General features: G+C 51.5%; 1 protein-coding gene across 4 annotated transcripts; it reads right to left on the bottom strand.

Moving 5' to 3' along the window:
- Positions 1 to 464: 464 nt before the first annotated feature.
- On the bottom strand, positions 465 to 18,454 carry LOC121305719 (neuralized-like protein 4). 4 transcript variants are annotated; one of them, XM_041237445.1, is made up of 21 exons: positions 17,853 to 18,454; positions 16,962 to 17,047; positions 16,009 to 16,171; positions 15,612 to 15,813; positions 15,371 to 15,447; positions 14,717 to 14,795; positions 13,453 to 13,628; positions 12,676 to 12,804; positions 12,108 to 12,253; positions 11,548 to 11,757; positions 10,646 to 10,744; positions 6,129 to 6,272; positions 5,843 to 6,007; positions 5,395 to 5,553; positions 5,000 to 5,179; positions 4,321 to 4,414; positions 3,966 to 4,136; positions 3,488 to 3,632; positions 2,748 to 2,860; positions 2,374 to 2,533; positions 465 to 2,075 (listed from the first exon to the last, which is right to left on the bottom strand). In XM_041237445.1, exons 1-21 carry the CDS (start codon positions 18,097 to 18,099, stop codon positions 1,871 to 1,873), a joined length of 3,150 nt encoding a protein of 1,049 aa, XP_041093379.1. In that variant the 5' UTR covers positions 18,100 to 18,454; the 3' UTR covers positions 465 to 1,870. The 4 variants fall into 4 exon arrangements, with proteins under 4 accessions (XP_041093379.1, XP_041093377.1, XP_041093380.1 ...); XM_041237443.1 differs by having other exon boundaries at positions 16,872 to 17,047; XM_041237446.1 differs by having other exon boundaries at positions 4,029 to 4,136; positions 17,853 to 18,453.
- Between the last annotated feature and the right edge of the window lie 346 nt (positions 18,455 to 18,800).

Genomic DNA, 18,800 nt, shown 5'->3' on the forward strand with positions numbered 1-18,800 from the left:
ACTGTGCTGCTGGATAAGTTCAGTAAATGAGAGCTCGGTTGGAATGAAAACCAGCAGCCACAGCAGGGGGTCCCCAGGACCGGGGTTGGAGACCCCTGCTGTAGTGTGTGTGTGTGCGGGCTAGAGGCTGGCGAACCCCACCCCCCTCGTCCCCTCCCTTCCCTCTGCCTTGCCTGTTGTCTTTGCTCCGTTTTTTGCACAGGGTTTGCGATTGACCCGAAGAGACTACCTGCCCACAGGCGTGCTTTTGTACGGTCATTTTTGATTTTTCTTTACTGTTCTCGAGTTAAGAGTTTAAAAGCAGGCCACGTTCCACTTCGCACGTGTCCTTTAGAAGTGGCTTTATTCTGTAATCATTGATTGAAAGTTGTTGCATGTTCTTTTTATAAAATAGATTTTTACCCCCAGTCTCGAGCGATATCTAGGGTTACCAAAAAATGAAGAGACAGGCGACCAGCTGCTCTTATACAATGTGCATCTTTCTTTTTGTTCTTTACAAATTAGGAAGATATGATTTATACATAAGTCTGTACAACAACAACAAAACAATTTAAATAAAAAAAAAAAAACATCAGGTGAACCCCAAAAACAAAATTCCCATTTAAAACTTGTTTGTTTTTTAAATAAATAAATCACTACACACATTGGCCACTGCCTTGTACCCAGAAGCCTCTGGGAGACTCCATTTCCCAGACTATCGTTCGACGGACTCCGCCCCCCCATAATCTCAGGGGGACTCCATTACCCAGAAGGCCACTGAAATGGACTCCATTTCCCAGAAGCTCCTTGGGCCTGGATGATACTCAAGAACTAAATCAATGCAACAGAACTAGTTTGAACGGGAGGGGGAGGGGGAGAGGGAGCGGGACGAGGCCATCGACCTCTGTGGTGAAGCCACGTGGGCTGGACACCAGTGTCATGTGACAGGGAGGGTGCGGAACTGCGACGCATGCAAGATATTCAGCGATCGCATAGTGGGGTTGGGCTGTCAAGAAACAAGACTACCGCTTTTAACCCAGAGAATCTCAAGCCACTAAACCAGTCTGGGGGGAAAAAAGGTCCATCTCATCTCAATATGAAAACTCTCCACCAACAAACTCCAAAAAAAAGGTTTTGTCCCAAAGTTTGCACATCTTCAGTCTTTGTATTTATTTATTTTTCTCCAAAGTTTTAAAAATAATTCATAGCGTTGCTATTAATTTGTGCATTTCCAACTTTTAGTTCCCCAAAATAGCTGGGATGTAGGAGCGAGAGGGATAGAATACGGACAACGTGGAATCAAATCAAAAAGGCACTGTTGCTTTTGGTGGAGGGGAAAACACAGCGCTGGCGATTTTTCAAATCCTTCTGCAGACAGAATCCTGCTTTGCTACCTGCTGTAACTGAAGTTCAATAAAACGTTTAACTTTGCACTCAAACACCTGATGCCGTTCCAGAGCTCTGCTCCGTGAGCTGGCTCTACAGGACAGTACTGGAGCCCAAGCCTCTCTCTCCCCCCCTCGGTCTAGATGACTCGATTCTCCTTGGCGGTTGTCCTTGATCTTGCTGAGAGTCCGTGCCTCCCTCTCCAGATCCATCTTGATGTTCTGGAAGTTTGAGGTCCACAGCTCCCCCCTCTCTCTGTCTCCCTGCTCCATGAGGTGTCTGTATATCAGTGCTGAAGCTGAGAGTCCGTGCCTCCCTCTCCAGATCCATCTTGATGTTCTGGAAGTTTGAGGTCCACAGCTCCCCCCTCTCTCTGTGTCCCTGCTCCATGAGGTGTCTGTATATCAGTGCTGAAGCTGAGAGTCCGTGCCTCTCTCCAGATTACAGCTTCACACAGTCTCGATGTTTCTGAAGCTCCCCCCCTACGCCCTCCTCCTTCCCTCCCCTACTCTATCCTGATCAGCAGCCCGTACAGCAGGGTGCTCCCCTTCTCCTTGCTGATCCACTCGATCTCGCTGTTGCTGAATCGGGTGTCCAGGGCCTCGCTCAGCCCCAGGCTCTGCGCCCCGATCTTGTAGGAGCCGGGACGCACATACACCTGCAGGGCTACCTGGGCATGATGAGAGCGCAGAGAGCGGGGGTCCCTGAATCTGAGAGAGAGAGAGAGAGAGGAGAAGTGAGACGGGAGGTGGGAGCCAGCCAATCACATACTTCCAGAACCCTCTTGTGCATTTCCATTAGAGGATTGGATTCCTATTGCATAGCGATCCTGGTTTTGCTTCGAGTTTAATGAGACACTGGGACTGATCAGGCTCATGATATAACCTGGAATGGTGCAACAGGAATCTCATCACCACCACTGCATTAGCTACCAAGGTCTCACAGATGCAGTTGCGTGTGCCGAGGAACATGCGTTTTCATTTTAGGGTTTTTTTTGGGGGGACTCACTGCACTTTGGGGGCGAAGCTGTCCAGCCCGGAGTAGCGCATGGTCGGGGAGAGCTGCACTTTCACCTCCTCTCTCTCGGGGGCGCTGTTCTCCTCTGGCTCGCTGTAGCCGCTCTGCATGTCACACTTGGTCTGCGCTGCAGAGAATATCGACACACTGCCTGTGAGCGAGAGAGAAGAGACGGAGAGGAGGAGAGAAGGGAGGCAGAGGAGGAGAGGAGGGAGAGGAGGAGAGAAGGGAGGAAGAGGAAAGGGGGTTAATCCACATACGAATAACACTAAAGGGCTGGTTTCACAAACCCAGGATTAGCACTAAACAGGGACTAAATAATGCAACCTTAAATAAACGGACCACCCCCGTGCCGCCGTGCCCACCTGTGACGAGCTCGCTCTGGTCCAGGGTCCTGCGCAGCGCCCCGACGCTGGTTCCGTGGTACGCCATGTGCCACTTCTTGAAGGTGTTGGCCACGTCACAGCGTGGGTTAACCCTGCAACAGCAGACACACACACACCTGCAGTCAGAACCTCGTTCGCCCACTCGCTGGCAACAGCGGCTCCCAAACCCCGATCTCTACGGATTTACACTGGGCTGAAACCAAAGCCAGTTTGGAGAGTTGCTGGCCATCTGCACCCTATCTGCAAAGGGGGGGGGCTAATTGCGTGGTGTCTAAAGAGATGAAATGATATGGGGAGACAGAGAGAGCGTATATGGAGCTGCGTGGACCGAGTGTTCAGATGGAACGACTGAAGAAACACCTGCTCGGGTTTGCGTGGATCGCTGTTCTCGGCAGAGTCTGAGACAAGCAGCGATCGTCACGAACCCAAAGCAGCTGCTTCTTCACTCGTTTCACGAGGAATGGTAAAACCAGCCCGGTCCCAATAATCGTTTCGTGTAGCAGTAGTTGATATTAAACTATAAAAACGTACTTATTCTTCACCAAGAACCCATTGCAAGGACCTCCACTGTGCTTTTGATACAATACTTCATGCACAGCGCAGCACAGCACAGCACAGCGCAGCGCAGTTGTGAAGTTCTTGAACGAAGGACAAGCATGTTTTTAAGCTGCAGCTCTGAAGGCACACTCCTCCCGCTCAGGTTAGCAGGGTCTCGGCACCTCAGAGAGAAGCAGCACCAGCCGAAGGGCGCAGCGTAGTCCCGGGGGGGCTCCCCTCTCTTGTAGTAAGCCTCGTCTCCGCGCAGCTTGTGGCACGACTCACAGTAGCACAGGCTAGCCTTGGGGTCTTCACTGAAGTACCCGTCTGTAACGGAGAGGGGCGAGAGAGGGAAGGAGGAGGGGAAGAAGAGGGGAGAGAGGGGAAAGAGATAGTGAAAAGGGAGAGAAGATCGAGAGAGAGCGAGAGGAATAGAGACAGGGGGAAGTGTTAAGAATTTGGAATCAGGAGTGAGAGACAATTGTAATGTCTGTACTGTTCTCTCATTTTTATTGTTCACATTTTCATGCTGCTGCAGGATGAGACAGTGAGGGAAAGCCTGGTGATGGAGATGAGCAGGGGGCGGGGCTGACTGACCTAGCAGGGTGAGCAGGGGGCGGGGCTCACTGATCTGCCAGGGAGAGGGCGGGGCTTACTGACCTGGCAGAGTGAGCAGGGGGCGGGGCTGACTGACCTGCCAGGGAGAGGGTGGGGCTGACTGACCTGGCAGAGTGAGCAGCTCTTTGAAGCGGCTGCACAGCACCTGGTATTCACACGTCTTCATGGGGTTCACCTCAAGAGGGGGTGTCCAGCACACGCTCTCTTTGATACCTGGACACACACAGCACATTACTGCAAGATTCTCCAAACACCTCCGTTATCCAAAAAGACAGTCATAACTACACAGACAGATAGACAGACAACTATAGACAGATAGATAGATAGATAGATAGACAGACAGATAGAGACAGATAGACAGAGCTATATTATCAAAAGCCACTAGTTCAGAACTCACCATCTACCATGTCTGCCTTCTCCATGTCGCCTTGGCAACGGGGGTTGCTGGCGTCTCCGCCCACTGCCGGAACATCGTTGGTAACTATGGTAACCTGCCGGGGCAACAGAACGATCGTGGGATAGAGTTACTCACGGCTACAGAGGGAATGTTTACACTTTAGTCAATAGTGTTGGGCAGTCTTTGAATATAAAACTACACATTTGTACTGTCTAATGTTTTTATAGTTACAAAGCACTTGAAGTTTGAACTAGATTTGTGGTGTAAGAGATCTTTTTTTTTTTTTTTTTAGTTAGTCTGCTTGATTACTTGCCACAGATTTTCTTACTCAATTTAGAATGTCAAATTACCTACCCACCCCCACCCCCCCTGCACCCTCCCTTCACCGCAAGCAATTCGTTAACCCCCCCCACCCAGCTGCTCAGGAGACCCGGTTCAGCGGGCGCCCACGCCCGAGCCAGCTTCCTCTTCCACACCCAGAAGCTCCAGAGCGGACGTCAGCGAGCTACCGCCCCCTGGAGGACAAAGGCTGGCCCTGCGGGTGTCCGCTCTGAACTCCGAAGACATGGAAAAAGACCTCTAGTGGAAATGTTTGTCACGCAGTTTATTCAGCCCTCCTGAGTGTTTCACAGTCCTGGACGGGCTGCGCGTTGCTGCTGCGGTCTGAGCTCCACGCTACCTGCTCACACTGGCCGTACAGATCCAGCAGAGGGAAGCAGGGGCTGGGTATGTCTTGGGCGGCCACCCCCTGGTCCATGCCGTTCACGTACAGGTGCAGGCAGCTGTTGGCGTCCACAAGCAGCCCCAGCACCGTCCCCTCGGGACACGTGTCCAAGTTGGGGCCGTAGTTGTCACAGATCTGGAGGGAGGGAGGGAGAGAGAGAGAGAGAGAAGGGCTGAAAAAAACAGCACTCAGAACTTTGCAACGCTCATATGCTTCACCACACCTCTCTGTGCTTTACAATGCACTGTACAGCACAGAGAGGTGTGGTAAAGCACATTAAACCAGGGTAAATGCATGTTATATGGAAGTGACCAATGGTAATGCCGTGTAAGGGTGCCGGCAGGGCTCACCTTGAGCGAGTTGTGGAAGACGCAGCCTCTCTGCAGCAGCCAGGACGAGCGCTTGAGGCAGCAGGCAGTGGAGGGGAAGCTGCTCCTCTGCAGACAGCTGCCAATCACTCCCAGAGACAAGGAGGAGGTCCACGTGGGGTTCAAGCGATCAATCTGCACCTGCAAACAAAACACACACACACGGGTATAGACACACACACACCGGTACAGACACACACAGGGATATTAAAAGTTTTAACATTTAAATATTTAACCCTTTCCTGCATGACGATCTCATATGGGAACCGATATAGAAATAAGGGGACATATGGAAGATTAGCAGGCAAATGACCTCAGCAGCAGGTGAATCACAGAACACAGTGTACAGACTACAAGGTCTCAGAGCGTGTTTTGGGGTTATTGATAAAACAACATGGAACAGGCCAATTTTCCAGGGCTGAACTCTGACCTGGAAGAGCTGCTGTTGGGGGAGTGGCTGGTTCGTGACCAGCAGGCCCTGGTTGTAGCTGGAGACACGGGTGGCAGTCCGGTTCTGATTGGACAACAGGATGTTCTTCCCATGATTCTCCAGGAACTGCATTGCGGTGGGAACCAGGAGAGCCTCGTTCTCACACTGAGAGAGAGAGAGAGAGACAGACAGTCAGAGCAGTTTCTCTTAAAACATTTAAAAATAGCGGCTTTAGAATATAATACAAGTTAATTCCCTCCGCTCCCCAGTCCCGTTCCCGTCTCACCGGAGTGGGCTCCTCTTCCTCCTCACTGCATACCTCTGAAGACAGGGAAGGGACCTTGGTGCCCTCAGCCTCGTCCAGAACAGTGGAGCTGACGACAGATACCGCTGTCACTCGACCGTACAGGTCAACCACTGCGTACACATTCTGAAACACACAGGCAGGGATCAGCGTGTGGAGACACAGCACTGCGTGCACATTCTGAAACACACAGGCAGGGATCAGCGTGTGGAGACACAGCACTGCGTGCACATTCTGAAACACACAGGCAGGGATCAGCGTGTGGAGACACAGCACTGCGTACACATTCTGAAACACACAGGCAGGGATCAGCGTGTGGAGACACAGCACTGCGTACACATTCTGAAACACACAGGCAGGGATCAGCGTGTGGAGACACAGCACTGCGTGCACATTCTGAAACACACAGGCAGGGATCAGCGTGTGGAGACACAGCACTGCGTGCACATTCTGAAACACACAGGCAGGGATCAGCGTGTGGAGACACAGCACTGCGTGCACATTCTGAAACACACAGGCAGGGATCAGCGTGTGGAGACACAGCACTGCGTACACATTCTGAAACACACAGGCAGGGATCAGCGTGTGGAGACACAGCACTGCGTACACATTCTGAAACACACAGGCAGGGATCAGCGTGTGGAGACACAGCACTGCGTACACATTCTGAAACACACAGGCAGGGATCAGCGTGTGGAGACACAGCACTGCGTACACATTCTGAAACACACAGGCAGGGATCAGCGTGTGGAGACACAGCACTGCGTACACATTCTGAAACACACAGGCAGGGATCAGCGTGTGGAGACACAGCACTGCGTACACATTCTGAAACACACAGGCAGGGATCAGCGTGTGGAGACACAGCACTGCGTACACATTCTGAAACACACAGGCAGGGATCAGCGTGTGGAGACACAGCACTGCGTGCACATTCTGAAACACACAGGCAGGGATCAGCGTGTGGAGACACAGCACTGCGTGCACATTCTGAAACACACAGGCAGGGATCAGCGTGTGGAGACACAGCACTGCGTGCACATTCTGAAACACACAGGCAGGGATCAGCGTGTGGAGACACAGCACTGCGTACACATTCTGAAACACACAGGCAGGGATCAGCGTGTGGAGACACAGCACTGCGTGCACATTCTGAAACACACAGGCAGGGATCAGCGTGTGGAGACACAGCACTGCGTACACATTCTGAAACACACAGGCAGGGATCAGCGTGTGGAGACACAGCACTGCGTACACATTCTGAAACACACAGGCAGGGATCAGCGTGTGGAGACACAGCACTGCGTGCACATTCTGAAACACACAGGCAGGGATCAGCGTGTGGAGACACAGCACTGCGTACACATTCTGAAACACACAGGCAGGGATCAGCGTGTGGAGACACAGCACTGCGTACACATTCTGAAACACACAGGCAGGGATCAGCGTGTGGAGACACAGCACTGCGTACACATTCTGAAACACACAGGCAGGGATCAGCGTGTGGAGACACAGCACTGCGTGCACATTCTGAAACACACAGGCAGGGATCAGCGTGTGGAGACACAGCACTGCGTACACATTCTGAAACACACAGGCAGGGATCAGCGTGTGGAGACACAGCACTGCGTGCACATTCTGAAACACACAGGCAGGGATCAGCGTGTGGAGACACAGCACTGCGTGCACATTCTGAAACACACAGGCAGGGATCAGCGTGTGGAGACACAGCACTGCGTGCACATTCTGAAACACACAGGCAGGGATCAGCGTGTGGAGACACAGCACTGCGTACACATTCTGAAACACACAGGCAGGGATCAGCGTGTGGAGACACAGCACTGCGTGCACATTCTGAAACACACAGGCAGGGATCAGCGTGTGGAGACACAGCACTGCGTGCACATTCTGAAACACACAGGCAGGGATCAGCGTGTGGAGACACAGCACTGCGTACACATTCTGAAACACACAGGCAGGGATCAGCGTGTGGAGACACAGCACTGCGTACACATTCTGAAACACACAGGCAGGGATCAGCGTGTGGAGACACAGCACTGCGTACACATTCTGAAACACACAGGCAGGGATCAGCGTGTGGAGACACAGCACTGCGTACACATTCTGAAACACACAGGCAGGGATCAGCGTGTGGAGACACAGCACTGCGTACACATTCTGAAACACACAGGCAGGGATCAGCGTGTGGAGACACAGCACTGCGTACACATTCTGAAACACACAGGCAGGGATCAGCGTGTGGAGACACAGCACTGCGTACACATTCTGAAACACACAGGCAGGGATCAGCGTGTGGAGACACAGCACTGCGTACACATTCTGAAACACACAGGCAGGGATCAGCGTGTGGAGACACAGCACTGCGTACACATTCTGAAACACACAGGCAGGGATCAGCGTGTGGAGACACAGCACTGCGTACACATTCTGAAACACACAGGCAGGGATCAGCGTGTGGAGACACAGCACTGCGTACACATTCTGAAACACACAGGCAGGGATCAGCGTGTGGAGACACAGCACTGCGTACACATTCTGAAACACACAGGCAGGGATCAGCGTGTGGAGACACAGCACTGCGTACACATTCTGAAACACACAGGCAGGGATCAGCGTGTGGAGACACAGCACTGCGTACACATTCTGAAACACACAGGCAGGGATCAGCGTGTGGAGACACAGCACTGCGTACACATTCTGAAACACACAGGCAGGGATCAGCGTGTGGAGACACAGCACTGCGTACACACTCTGAAACACACAGGCAGGGATCAGCGTGTGGAGACACAGCACTGCGTACACATTCTGAAACACACAGGCAGGGATCAGCGTGTGGAGACACAGCACTGCGTGCACATTCTGAAACACACAGGCAGGGATCAGCGTGTGGAGACACAGCACTGCGTGCACATTCTGAAACACACAGGCAGGGATCAGCGTGTGGAGACACAGCACTGCGTACACATTCTGAAACACACAGGCAGGGATCAGCGTGTGGAGACACAGCACTGCGTGCACATTCTGAAACACACAGGCAGGGATCAGCGTGTGGAGACACAGCACTGCGTACACATTCTGAAACACACAGGCAGGGATCAGCGTGTGGAGACACAGCACTGCGTGCACATTCTGAAACACACAGGCAGGGATCAGCGTGTGGAGACACAGCACTGCGTGCACATTCTGAAACACACAGGCAGGGATCAGCGTGTGGAGACACAGCACTGCGTGCACATTCTGAAACACACAGGCAGGGATCAGCGTGTGGAGACACAGCACTGCGTGCACATTCTGAAACACACAGGCAGGGATCAGCGTGTGGAGACACAGCACTGCGTACACATTCTGAAACACACAGGCAGGGATCAGCGTGTGGAGACACAGCACTGCGTGCACATTCTGAAACACACAGGCAGGGATCAGCGTGTGGAGACACAGCACTGCGTGCACATTCTGAAACACACAGGCAGGGATCAGCGTGTGGAGACACAGCACTGCGTGCACATTCTGAAACACACAGGCAGGGATCAGTGTGTGGAGACACAGCACTGCGTACACATTCTGAAACACACAGGCAGGGATCAGTGTGTGGAGACACAGCACTGCGTACTCATTCTGAAACACACAGGCAGGGATCAGCGTGTGGAGACACAGCACTGCGTACACATTCTGAAACACACAGGCAGGGATCAGCGTGTGGAGACACAGCACTGCGTGCACATTCTGAAACACACAGGCAGGGATCAGCGTGTGGAGACACAGCACTGCGTACACATTCTGAAACACACAGGCAGGGATCAGCGTGTGGAGACACAGCACTGCGTACACATTCTGAAACACACAGGCAGGGATCAGCGTGTGGAGACACAGCACTGCGTGCACATTCTGAAACACACAGGCAGGGATCAGCGTGTGGAGACACAGCACTGCGTGCACATTCTGAAACACACAGGCAGGGATCAGAGACTAAACGATACAATGAAATTAAATATACATCAAAAAATGATTGGTGGATACTTCAACATTTCATGCAACTATATAAACAGGGTTTATAAAAATAATTCTGGGGTTACAGTTACACAAAGTAAAAGTCAATAGCTCTGGTCAAAAGTTTTGCATCATCCCTCTATACAGAATGAACTGATTCTGCTTCATGAAGTCGAATGAAACCTGCTCGATAATGTTAACGCATTGAATCGCACGCCGCTTTGTAGCTTTCCACATACTGAAAAAAGTGAAGAAATCTAACATGAAATACTACTGTACTGCTATTATTGCTTTCGGTACAGACTTTTGCGATTTATCATTTTGTAGTTTCTTTGATTACATGATGTTAAATAAAATATCTAAATTCATGTATATATATTTCTATTTTTTAAATGATGTCTCAATCCTAAAATTCTGCCACAGCTGCAGTGTGTGTGCCCAGCTGGCTCTGGGCTCCGCGGTGGCTGCCTGGCTAGCTGGCTGGCTGGTACCTTGGCTACTGCAGTGGCAGCTGGGCCCATGTCCTCTCCGTCGATCAGGATGTGCATGGAGTCGTCACTGCAACGCTTCACACCAACACGATTCCCTACCTGCAGAGACACAGAGATCAATAAGCCACCTTCAGAGACAGAGCAGGGTAGAGAACTCCACTCTCCACACTGCAGAGCGCTCTAGCAGTATAGGAAAGAGAACTCCACTCTCCACACTGCAGAGCGCTCTAGCAGTACAGGAAAGAGAACTCCACTCTCCACACTGCAGAGCGCTCTAGCAGTATAGGAAAGAGAACTCCACTCTCAACACTGCAGAGCGCTCTAGCAGTACAGGAAAGAGAACTCCACTCTCCACACTGCAGAGCGCTCTAGCAGTATAGGAAAGAGAACTCCACTCTCCACACTGCAGAGCGCTCTAGCAGTATAGGAAAGAGAACTCCACTCTCAACACTGCAGAGCGCTCTAGCAGTATAGGAAAGAGAACTCCACTCTCCACACTGCAGAGCACTCTAGCAGTACAGGAAAGAGAACTCCACTCTCCACACTGCAGAGCGCTCTAGCAGTATAGGAAAGAGAACTCCACTCTCCACACTGCAGAGCGCTCTAGCAGTATAGGAAAGAGAACTCCACTCTCAACACTGCAGAGCGCTCTAGCAGTATAGGAAAGAGAACTCCACTCTCCACACTGCAGAGCGCTCTAGCAGTATAGGAAAGAGAACTCCACTCTCCACACTGCAGAGCGCTCTAGCAGTATAGGAAAGAGAACTCCACTCTCAACACTGCAGAGCGCTCTAGCAGTACAGGAAAGAGAACTCCACTCTCCACACTGCAGAGCGCTCTAGCAGTACAGGAAAGAGAACTCCACTCTCAACACTGCAGAGCACTCTAGCAGTTGTTCTCACCCTCAGTCGATCCAGGGAGCAGCCGTAGTTCTGTTTCTGCAGGGTTCCGTTCCGCCGGACCTCTGAGCCCGTGACCAGCCAGGTGACCTTTGTGCGGAGGTCAAGCAGGCATGCGGACAGGCTGGTGCAGGGGATGTCCGCCGGCTGCAGGGTGGTCAGTCCGATGTGGAGAGAGCCTGACCACCTCTCGTCCACCTCATCGATCTTCACCTGGAGAGAGAGAGAGACAGAGAGAGACAGAGAGAGAGAGAGAGCAGTCAAGATTAAAACTGGTGTTACAACTTCACAACAGCCCTACTGCACCCAGTCCTGGGGTTCAGAGCTCCCCTCAATGGAGTCTGTTATTATTATTAATATTGCAATGATCAGGAGCCAGGAGTTTGAGCAGGGTTACGAACTCACACTAGCCCTGCTGCTGCTGTACCCAGTCCTAGGGTTCAGAACTCCCCTCAATGAAGTCTAGTATTATTATTAATATTGCAATGATCAGGAGCCAGGAGTTTGAGCAGGGTCAGAAACTCACACTAGCCCTGCTCTGTGTGTGTGTGTCACTGATTTACCTCGAAGAGCTCGTCTGATTTGAGCTCCTTGATGCTGAAGACGATGCCGTGTGAGTATCCGCCCCCTCGCACAGCCTGGCAGCCCTCGCTCTGCAGCATCACATTCTTCCCGTGCTTACTGTGGAGCCGGTGAGCCACCCCCGAGACTGGGAAGAGAGAGAGAGACGGTGAACCAGGGACTGTCAGACACACACACTGTGAACCAGGGACTCTCAGACACACACACACACATTGTGAACCAGGGACTCTCAGAAACACAAACACTGTGAACCAGGGACTCTCAGAAACACACACACTGTGAACCAGGGACTCTCAGACACACACATTGTGAACCAGGGACTCTCAGAAACACACACACACACAGTGGAATACGGCGCTCCTCGTGACTCGCTCCCAGCCAGGACTGGCGAGTCAGGGATTGGAACCGCGCTGGCATGACTCGCCCTGCTCCCTCTCTGTGGCAGGGCTTTTATTACGGGAGCCACTGGGAGCCTGCAGCATCGTCTCACTGACCCCCCTTCCCCCCCCGCCCCCCCTCTCATGCAGCTAGCTCAGGTCAGTATGGTACCTGGAGAGTGAATGGGGAAGCTCTTCTCTGTGATGTTGCAGGTGGACAGACTGTTGTCCAGAGGGCCGGAGGAACTTGTGATGGCCACCTGGACACACTGACCGTACAGATCAATAACCGCAAACACCTCTGGAGAGAGAGAGAGGGAGAGAGAGAGAGAGGGAGAGAGAGAGAGAGAGAGGGAGAGAGATTTATCAGATTCACCAGTAGGAGGCACTGTGGCACACAGAGGGTTCCGAGGCGTAACTTGGATTGCCAGTTTTGCAGATTTGCCCCTGCACACCACGCGGCCGTGCCTTTACCAGGGGAGACCCTCTGGGACCCCTGTGCTCCCTTGACTGTGTGACTCCCCCCTGCACACCACAAGCCTGTGCCTTTACCAGGGGAGACCCTCTGGGACCCCTGTGCTCCCCTGACTGTGCAACTCCCCCCTGCACACCACAAGCCCGTGCCTTTACCAGGGGAGACCCTCTGGGACCCCTGTGCTCCCCTGACTGTGCAACTCCCCCCTGCACACCACAAGCCCGTGCCTTTACCAGGGGAGACCCTCTGGGGGGGGGCCCTACACTCCCCTGACTGTGCGACTCCCCCCTGCACACCACGCTGCCATGCCTTTACCAGGGGAGATCCTCTGGGGGGGGGGGGGGGTGACCCCCACATTCCCCTGACTGTGTGACTCCCCCTTGCACACCACTCAGAGGAGGTGAAGGCAGATTCAGAGACATCAGAGCGACAGTATGGGAGCAGCAGCCCCCTGACCTCCGCCCCTGCGCTCACCTTTCTCGGCGGGCAGCCCCGAGCAGGCCACGCCCTGGTCCACTCCGTTGATGTAGTAGTGCAGGTCTCCCGTGGCCGTGCGCATCATCCCGATCCGGGAGCCCGTGGTCAGGGAGTCCAGGTCGCAGCCGTAGTTGTTGCGCATGGTGTTCCCGTCCTGCATGATCGCCGTGCCGCTGCGGAAAACAACGCCTCTAGTTTACAGTGACGCTCAGGATCCGACGCTCGCAATAATCTGTTTATCGACAGCTTTTTAAAAAATTACAAAAGAACTAACTATTGCAATATCTATTATTTTTACAGCTTTTGATGAAATCGGTCTAACTCCTTTACAAGGCGGTCCTAGGAAACAGCAGCCCCCCCCCCCGCCCCCCAGTCATATCTCTCGTACTAAACATTACAAAGATGTATTCACAGTATGTTCCCTTAATGTAGTAGGTACTGGGTAAAACTGACTTTTTTTTTTTTTTTACCAGAACTGTAACATTTCTGCATGCTGCATTGGCTTATACAGCAGCTTGCACGTTTATTACCCTGTTGCTTCTGGAGATCTGATTTGCTGTGCGTACAAAATCAAACCACTGGTACAGAAAATCCTGGAAAATGTGTCAAAAACAGGCAAACTAGCGCTTGTCTAATTTAATAAGCTACAACGTGGAATTCATGTGAAACGATAAGAGAAAAGGCGCTCAGAGCCACACATTGTAAACCTTTATAGATGCTTCATTAAAGCACAGAGCTGTCTAACATTGTCACACACAAGTGCCTACTGTTTCTACATCGCTGTTTACCAAGTGGAAATTGAGATGCTCACTCCCTGTGGTTTTCATGCAGGTGGGTATATAAAAGGATGGAATTTATGAGGTGTTCTGAGACACACTGCCGCATCTCTTGATTTTTATACATTAAAAAAAAAAAAAAAAAAAAAAAAAAAATTCTCCCCAATTTGGAATGCCCGATTATTGTCTCCTGCCAATCTGTCATTTTTCGCACTGCGGATTCACAGAGAGGCCACCAGACCTATAGCGCTGGAGGACAACACAGATCTGAACTGCTCCACCGCTAAATCGCAGGCACCCTGTTGGCCACAGGGGTGCGCTGGTGCGCGGTGCCCCTGCCGACCTAATCCCTCCCTACCCGGACGGCGCTCGGTTGTGCTTGCAGTTGTGCGCCGCCCCCTAGGAACCCCGGGGGCAGGGTGGGCAGTGACACAGCCAGCGCGGTCTCTTGCCGATGGCTCGGCGTTCCTGCACTGCAGTGTTACCTGAGCATCCAGGTGTCGTAGTCGATGTCAGTCATGGTGTTGGGAAACTCCAGCTCACCTGGCCTGATCGCCGTCACTCCTGCGTTATTACAAAAAAAAATCACATGTCAGAAATCAACCAATCGCAATGAGGTATTTGTCCAAATTCCAGTGCATCACGTTCAGGGTGTAGATCTCAACCCTGTGCATAGAACACCATGGTGAATCCATTACTCAAAAACACACACGCACCAGTACACACACACACACTGACACACACACCTTTCAGAAAATGTTACTGGAATTGCATGAATAATAAGAAAGATGAATAATTAAATTGCTGAAATCTGAACAAGGTTTGGTCTGGATTCAATTATTAAACTGGTTCGGAGCTAACCCTACAGCGAAAGATTTTGCATCACCTACAATTTCGTTTTATTTAACATCAAAAAGAATAGTAGGGCAGTAGCATTCCATGTCAGATTTCAAAAACGTCAAGTTTTTGTCAGTTTGTAGCGAAGTAGACGGGAGAATTCGAGATGATAACGCCACATTATTTCTGCAGGTTTCATTCGACTGTACGAAACACAGTTAGTTGACCCTATAGGGTGATGCAAAGCTTTTGGCCGTAGCTGTAGTTCTGCTCTATAAAAGGGGGAGCCAGACTCCACACACCAGCCTCAATAGACCCGGACCAGCGATCCACCGTCTTCTGAATCACGATTTCAAAGAGCTCTCCGTCCCGCAGGGACCTGGCCAAGCAAAAGGACAGGAGAGAGTCAGCGCGAAGATTGAAAACTCACCAGTTACATATTTTAGTTGCACGCTTGTGCAGAACCGCCCCCCCCCTACACACATTTCTAGCACTGGCAGTAACGGTGCTGCGCTGTCCAAGCTGTGCAGGAGCGCCCCCTACCTGTTGGAGATGACGATGGCGTCGTTGAACTCACTCCTGCAGTTCTGTCTCAGGGCGGTCCGGCCCCCGTTAGTGATGACAGCATTGCTGCCGTGGAGACGATGGAAGCGAAGGTCATTGGCCGACACCACTGAGCAAGGGCTGCTGGGAGACAGCTGGTTGTTGCCCTCGGAGACATCGTCAGGGAGGGGGGGCAGATCCGCTGGAAGTGAAAACCAGCATGTTTTTATAATAGGCATTACAGAAGAAATTACAAAAAAAAAAAGAATTGTTCAAAGTTTGCAGGGCACAGGGCTGCATTGCAGAGTACTGCAGTGTGAGGCGTGACAGATTGCACAGTGGTGTGTTGTACGATGCAGTGCTGTGTTATTGCAGTGCAGTGGCTCCCAGCCCTTACCCATGTCATCCATGATGGTAGCCTGGGCTGCCTGCCCATACAGATCCACCACGGCATACACGCTGGGGGGCACATTCCAGGCGGCGGGACCCTGAGCCACTCCGTTCACAAAGAAGTGCAGACTGCCATCGTCCTTCCGTACCACTCCCACTGTGTCACCCGCCTGGGGAGAGGGGAGGGAGAGGAGCGGCCACCATCAAAATCAACCTCATAGTCAACCAGACAAACAGTGAGGCTAGAGCCTTCATCAGTGTTACTGAAACTAGAATAGACCGAGTCAAGCAGAGCAGCGTTTGGGCTCTAGTGCCTTCATCAGCGTTACTGAAACTAAACAGAGTCAAGCAGAGCAGCGTTTGGGCTCTAGTGCCTTCATCAGCGTTACTGAAACTAAACAGAGTCAAGCAGAGCAGCGTTTGGGCTCTAGTGCCTTCATCAGTGTTATTGAAACTAAACTGAGTCAAGCAGACCAGCGTTTGGGCTCTAGTGCCTTCATCGGTGTTACTGAAACGAAACTGAGTCAAGCAGACCAGCGTTTGGGCTCTAGTGCCTTCATCAGTGTTACTGAAACTAAACCGAGTCAAGCAGAGCAGTGTTTGGGCTCTAGTGCCTTCATCAGTGTTACTGACACTAAACTGAGTCAAGCTGCAAGATCCTCAACTAGTGCCTTCAAATCAGCAAAATAGAGAACAATATAGGAAATAAATACACAGAAGTCAGGTAGGCAAACATTAGGGCTAATACTCACAACATGTGTCTACTGATTAAATATCTCAGAAGTTTTACCAAAAGACAAAAAGGATCTTAAAGGATCCCAGTGATTCAGCATCAACAGCACAGTTAGGTAACCCATTCCATCCCCTCACCACTCTCTGTGTGAAGCAGCGTCTCCTTCCCTCTGTCCGGAGCCTATCCCCAGCTGTGTCCGGTGGTCCTGGTTCCTGTGCTGGGCTTACCTTCAAGCGGTCCAGGTTGTGTCCGTATTCGTCCAGGATCGTGGTTCCGTTGTGCATGACTCCGTTCCCGGTCATCATCCAAGTACCTGCAAAGCAGGAATGTCAATCAATCAATCGATCAACCCCTTTATAATAACAGTATAATAATTAGCTTAATCAGACCTTTGCCATTGTTTTCAGCTCTTAAACAGTTGCAGAGTTCAAGTTACTTATAAAATGTTATAGCCAACTTCAAATCTACAACTCCTTAACAGCTGAAAACAATTAAAAAGGGTCTAATTAGGCAAGCGATCAGTTCAATTAAGGAGCTAGTTAAGTAATTAAGTAACTGGACCAGGGTTGAGAACCACTGCCAGCATAGCAAACAACATGAAAACACAATGATCAAGGGGTACAGTATTGCAGTACCGCGCGCAGGTGTGTCTCACTAGACTAGGAATGGGTTAAACTACTTTGCAAGGGGAGTCTTACTTCCAGCCCTGCAGTGTCACTGCAGTTTAACATCACTAGACTAGACTAGACTGGAGTTACATTGCCACTGCAGTTTGACTGAACTGGAATTGCATGGCAGGCATTGAAATAAGACTCCTATTGCAGTTTGATCCATTCCTGGTTTTGCTTCTAGTTTTCAGTCGGCCACACCTGAGCTCGCTACCTGCACACACTGTGGCTGATCAAGCTTGCATTAAGACCTGGAATGGGTGTAACGGCTACGCAACAGAAGTCTTATTCCCATCCCTGCAATGCAATTCCAGTTCATTCGAACCACGGTGGCAAAGTAACTCTAGTCTAGTCTAGTGATGTTAAACTGCAGTGACAATGCAGGGCTGGAAATAAGACCCCCTATTACCCAGCCCTGTGGGCGGGAGTCTCGGATCACGGGGGCAGTACCTGAGCGGAGGTTGGTCATGGTGGAGGGCAGCTGCAGGTAGGCGGGGTTGTGGGTGGTGACTCCGATCTCGATCGACCCCGCCCACTTGTCCACCATCTTGTCGATGCGCACCTGGAAGACCTCGTTGCTGCGCAGGGGGCGGGCGCTCAGGACCACGCCGTGGTTGAAATCGTCCGTGGCACTGCGGAGAGATCGGCGGCCGTGAAACGTTTGTGAAACTCCAATTCCAGTTCTGTTGTGTTCCATTACAGTGAGTTACTGTGACGCCGCAGTAACTGCATTGATAATCACTCCAGGTAGTAACGATCGTGTTGACTGTGTCTATTCTACCCAGCAGGGATCACGGGTACAAACATACTAGAGAACGTTTATCAAACAAAACGGGGGGAGAGTCACTGAGAGTGGTTGAAAATCCGAGAACGTTCTCTCAGTGTAAAACACAACATGGCGCTGTGAGCGACTCAGCCTGGAAAGGGGAGGCGACTGGAATTGAACAATTATACAGCAATTACAACTGACCGCAGGTCTGTCAGAGGCACAAGGCGCTAGCAGGGGTCTCCTACCCCTGGTCCTGGGGGGCTGCTGTCCCTCCTGTTTTTTGTTCCAGCTGCACTCTAAAATACCTAACCTTCGCGCTGATTAGAAGCTTAATTGGTCCAAGTAATTTAGGGTACAGTTGGAACAAAAACCAGACGGGACACCGGCCCTCCGGGACCAGGACTGGACACCCCCGTTGCTAAAAGGATCGCAGCCAACCAAACAACTCCCTCAATGTCCATTTTCAACTCCCATATGTGTTTCTTTCACAACTGCACAGCTGAGGCCTCTAAACAGGGACGGAAATAAGGCTCCCGCTGCAGTGCAATTCGAGCCATTCCTGGTTTTACTAGGAGTTTAAGGAGATGCACCTGAGCTTGTTGCCTAGAAACACGCTGTGGCTAATCAAG

Source organism: Polyodon spathula, chromosome 44 (assembly GCF_017654505.1).
Source record: "Polyodon spathula isolate WHYD16114869_AA chromosome 44, ASM1765450v1, whole genome shotgun sequence".
Lineage (NCBI taxonomy): Eukaryota > Metazoa > Chordata > Actinopteri > Acipenseriformes > Polyodontidae > Polyodon > Polyodon spathula.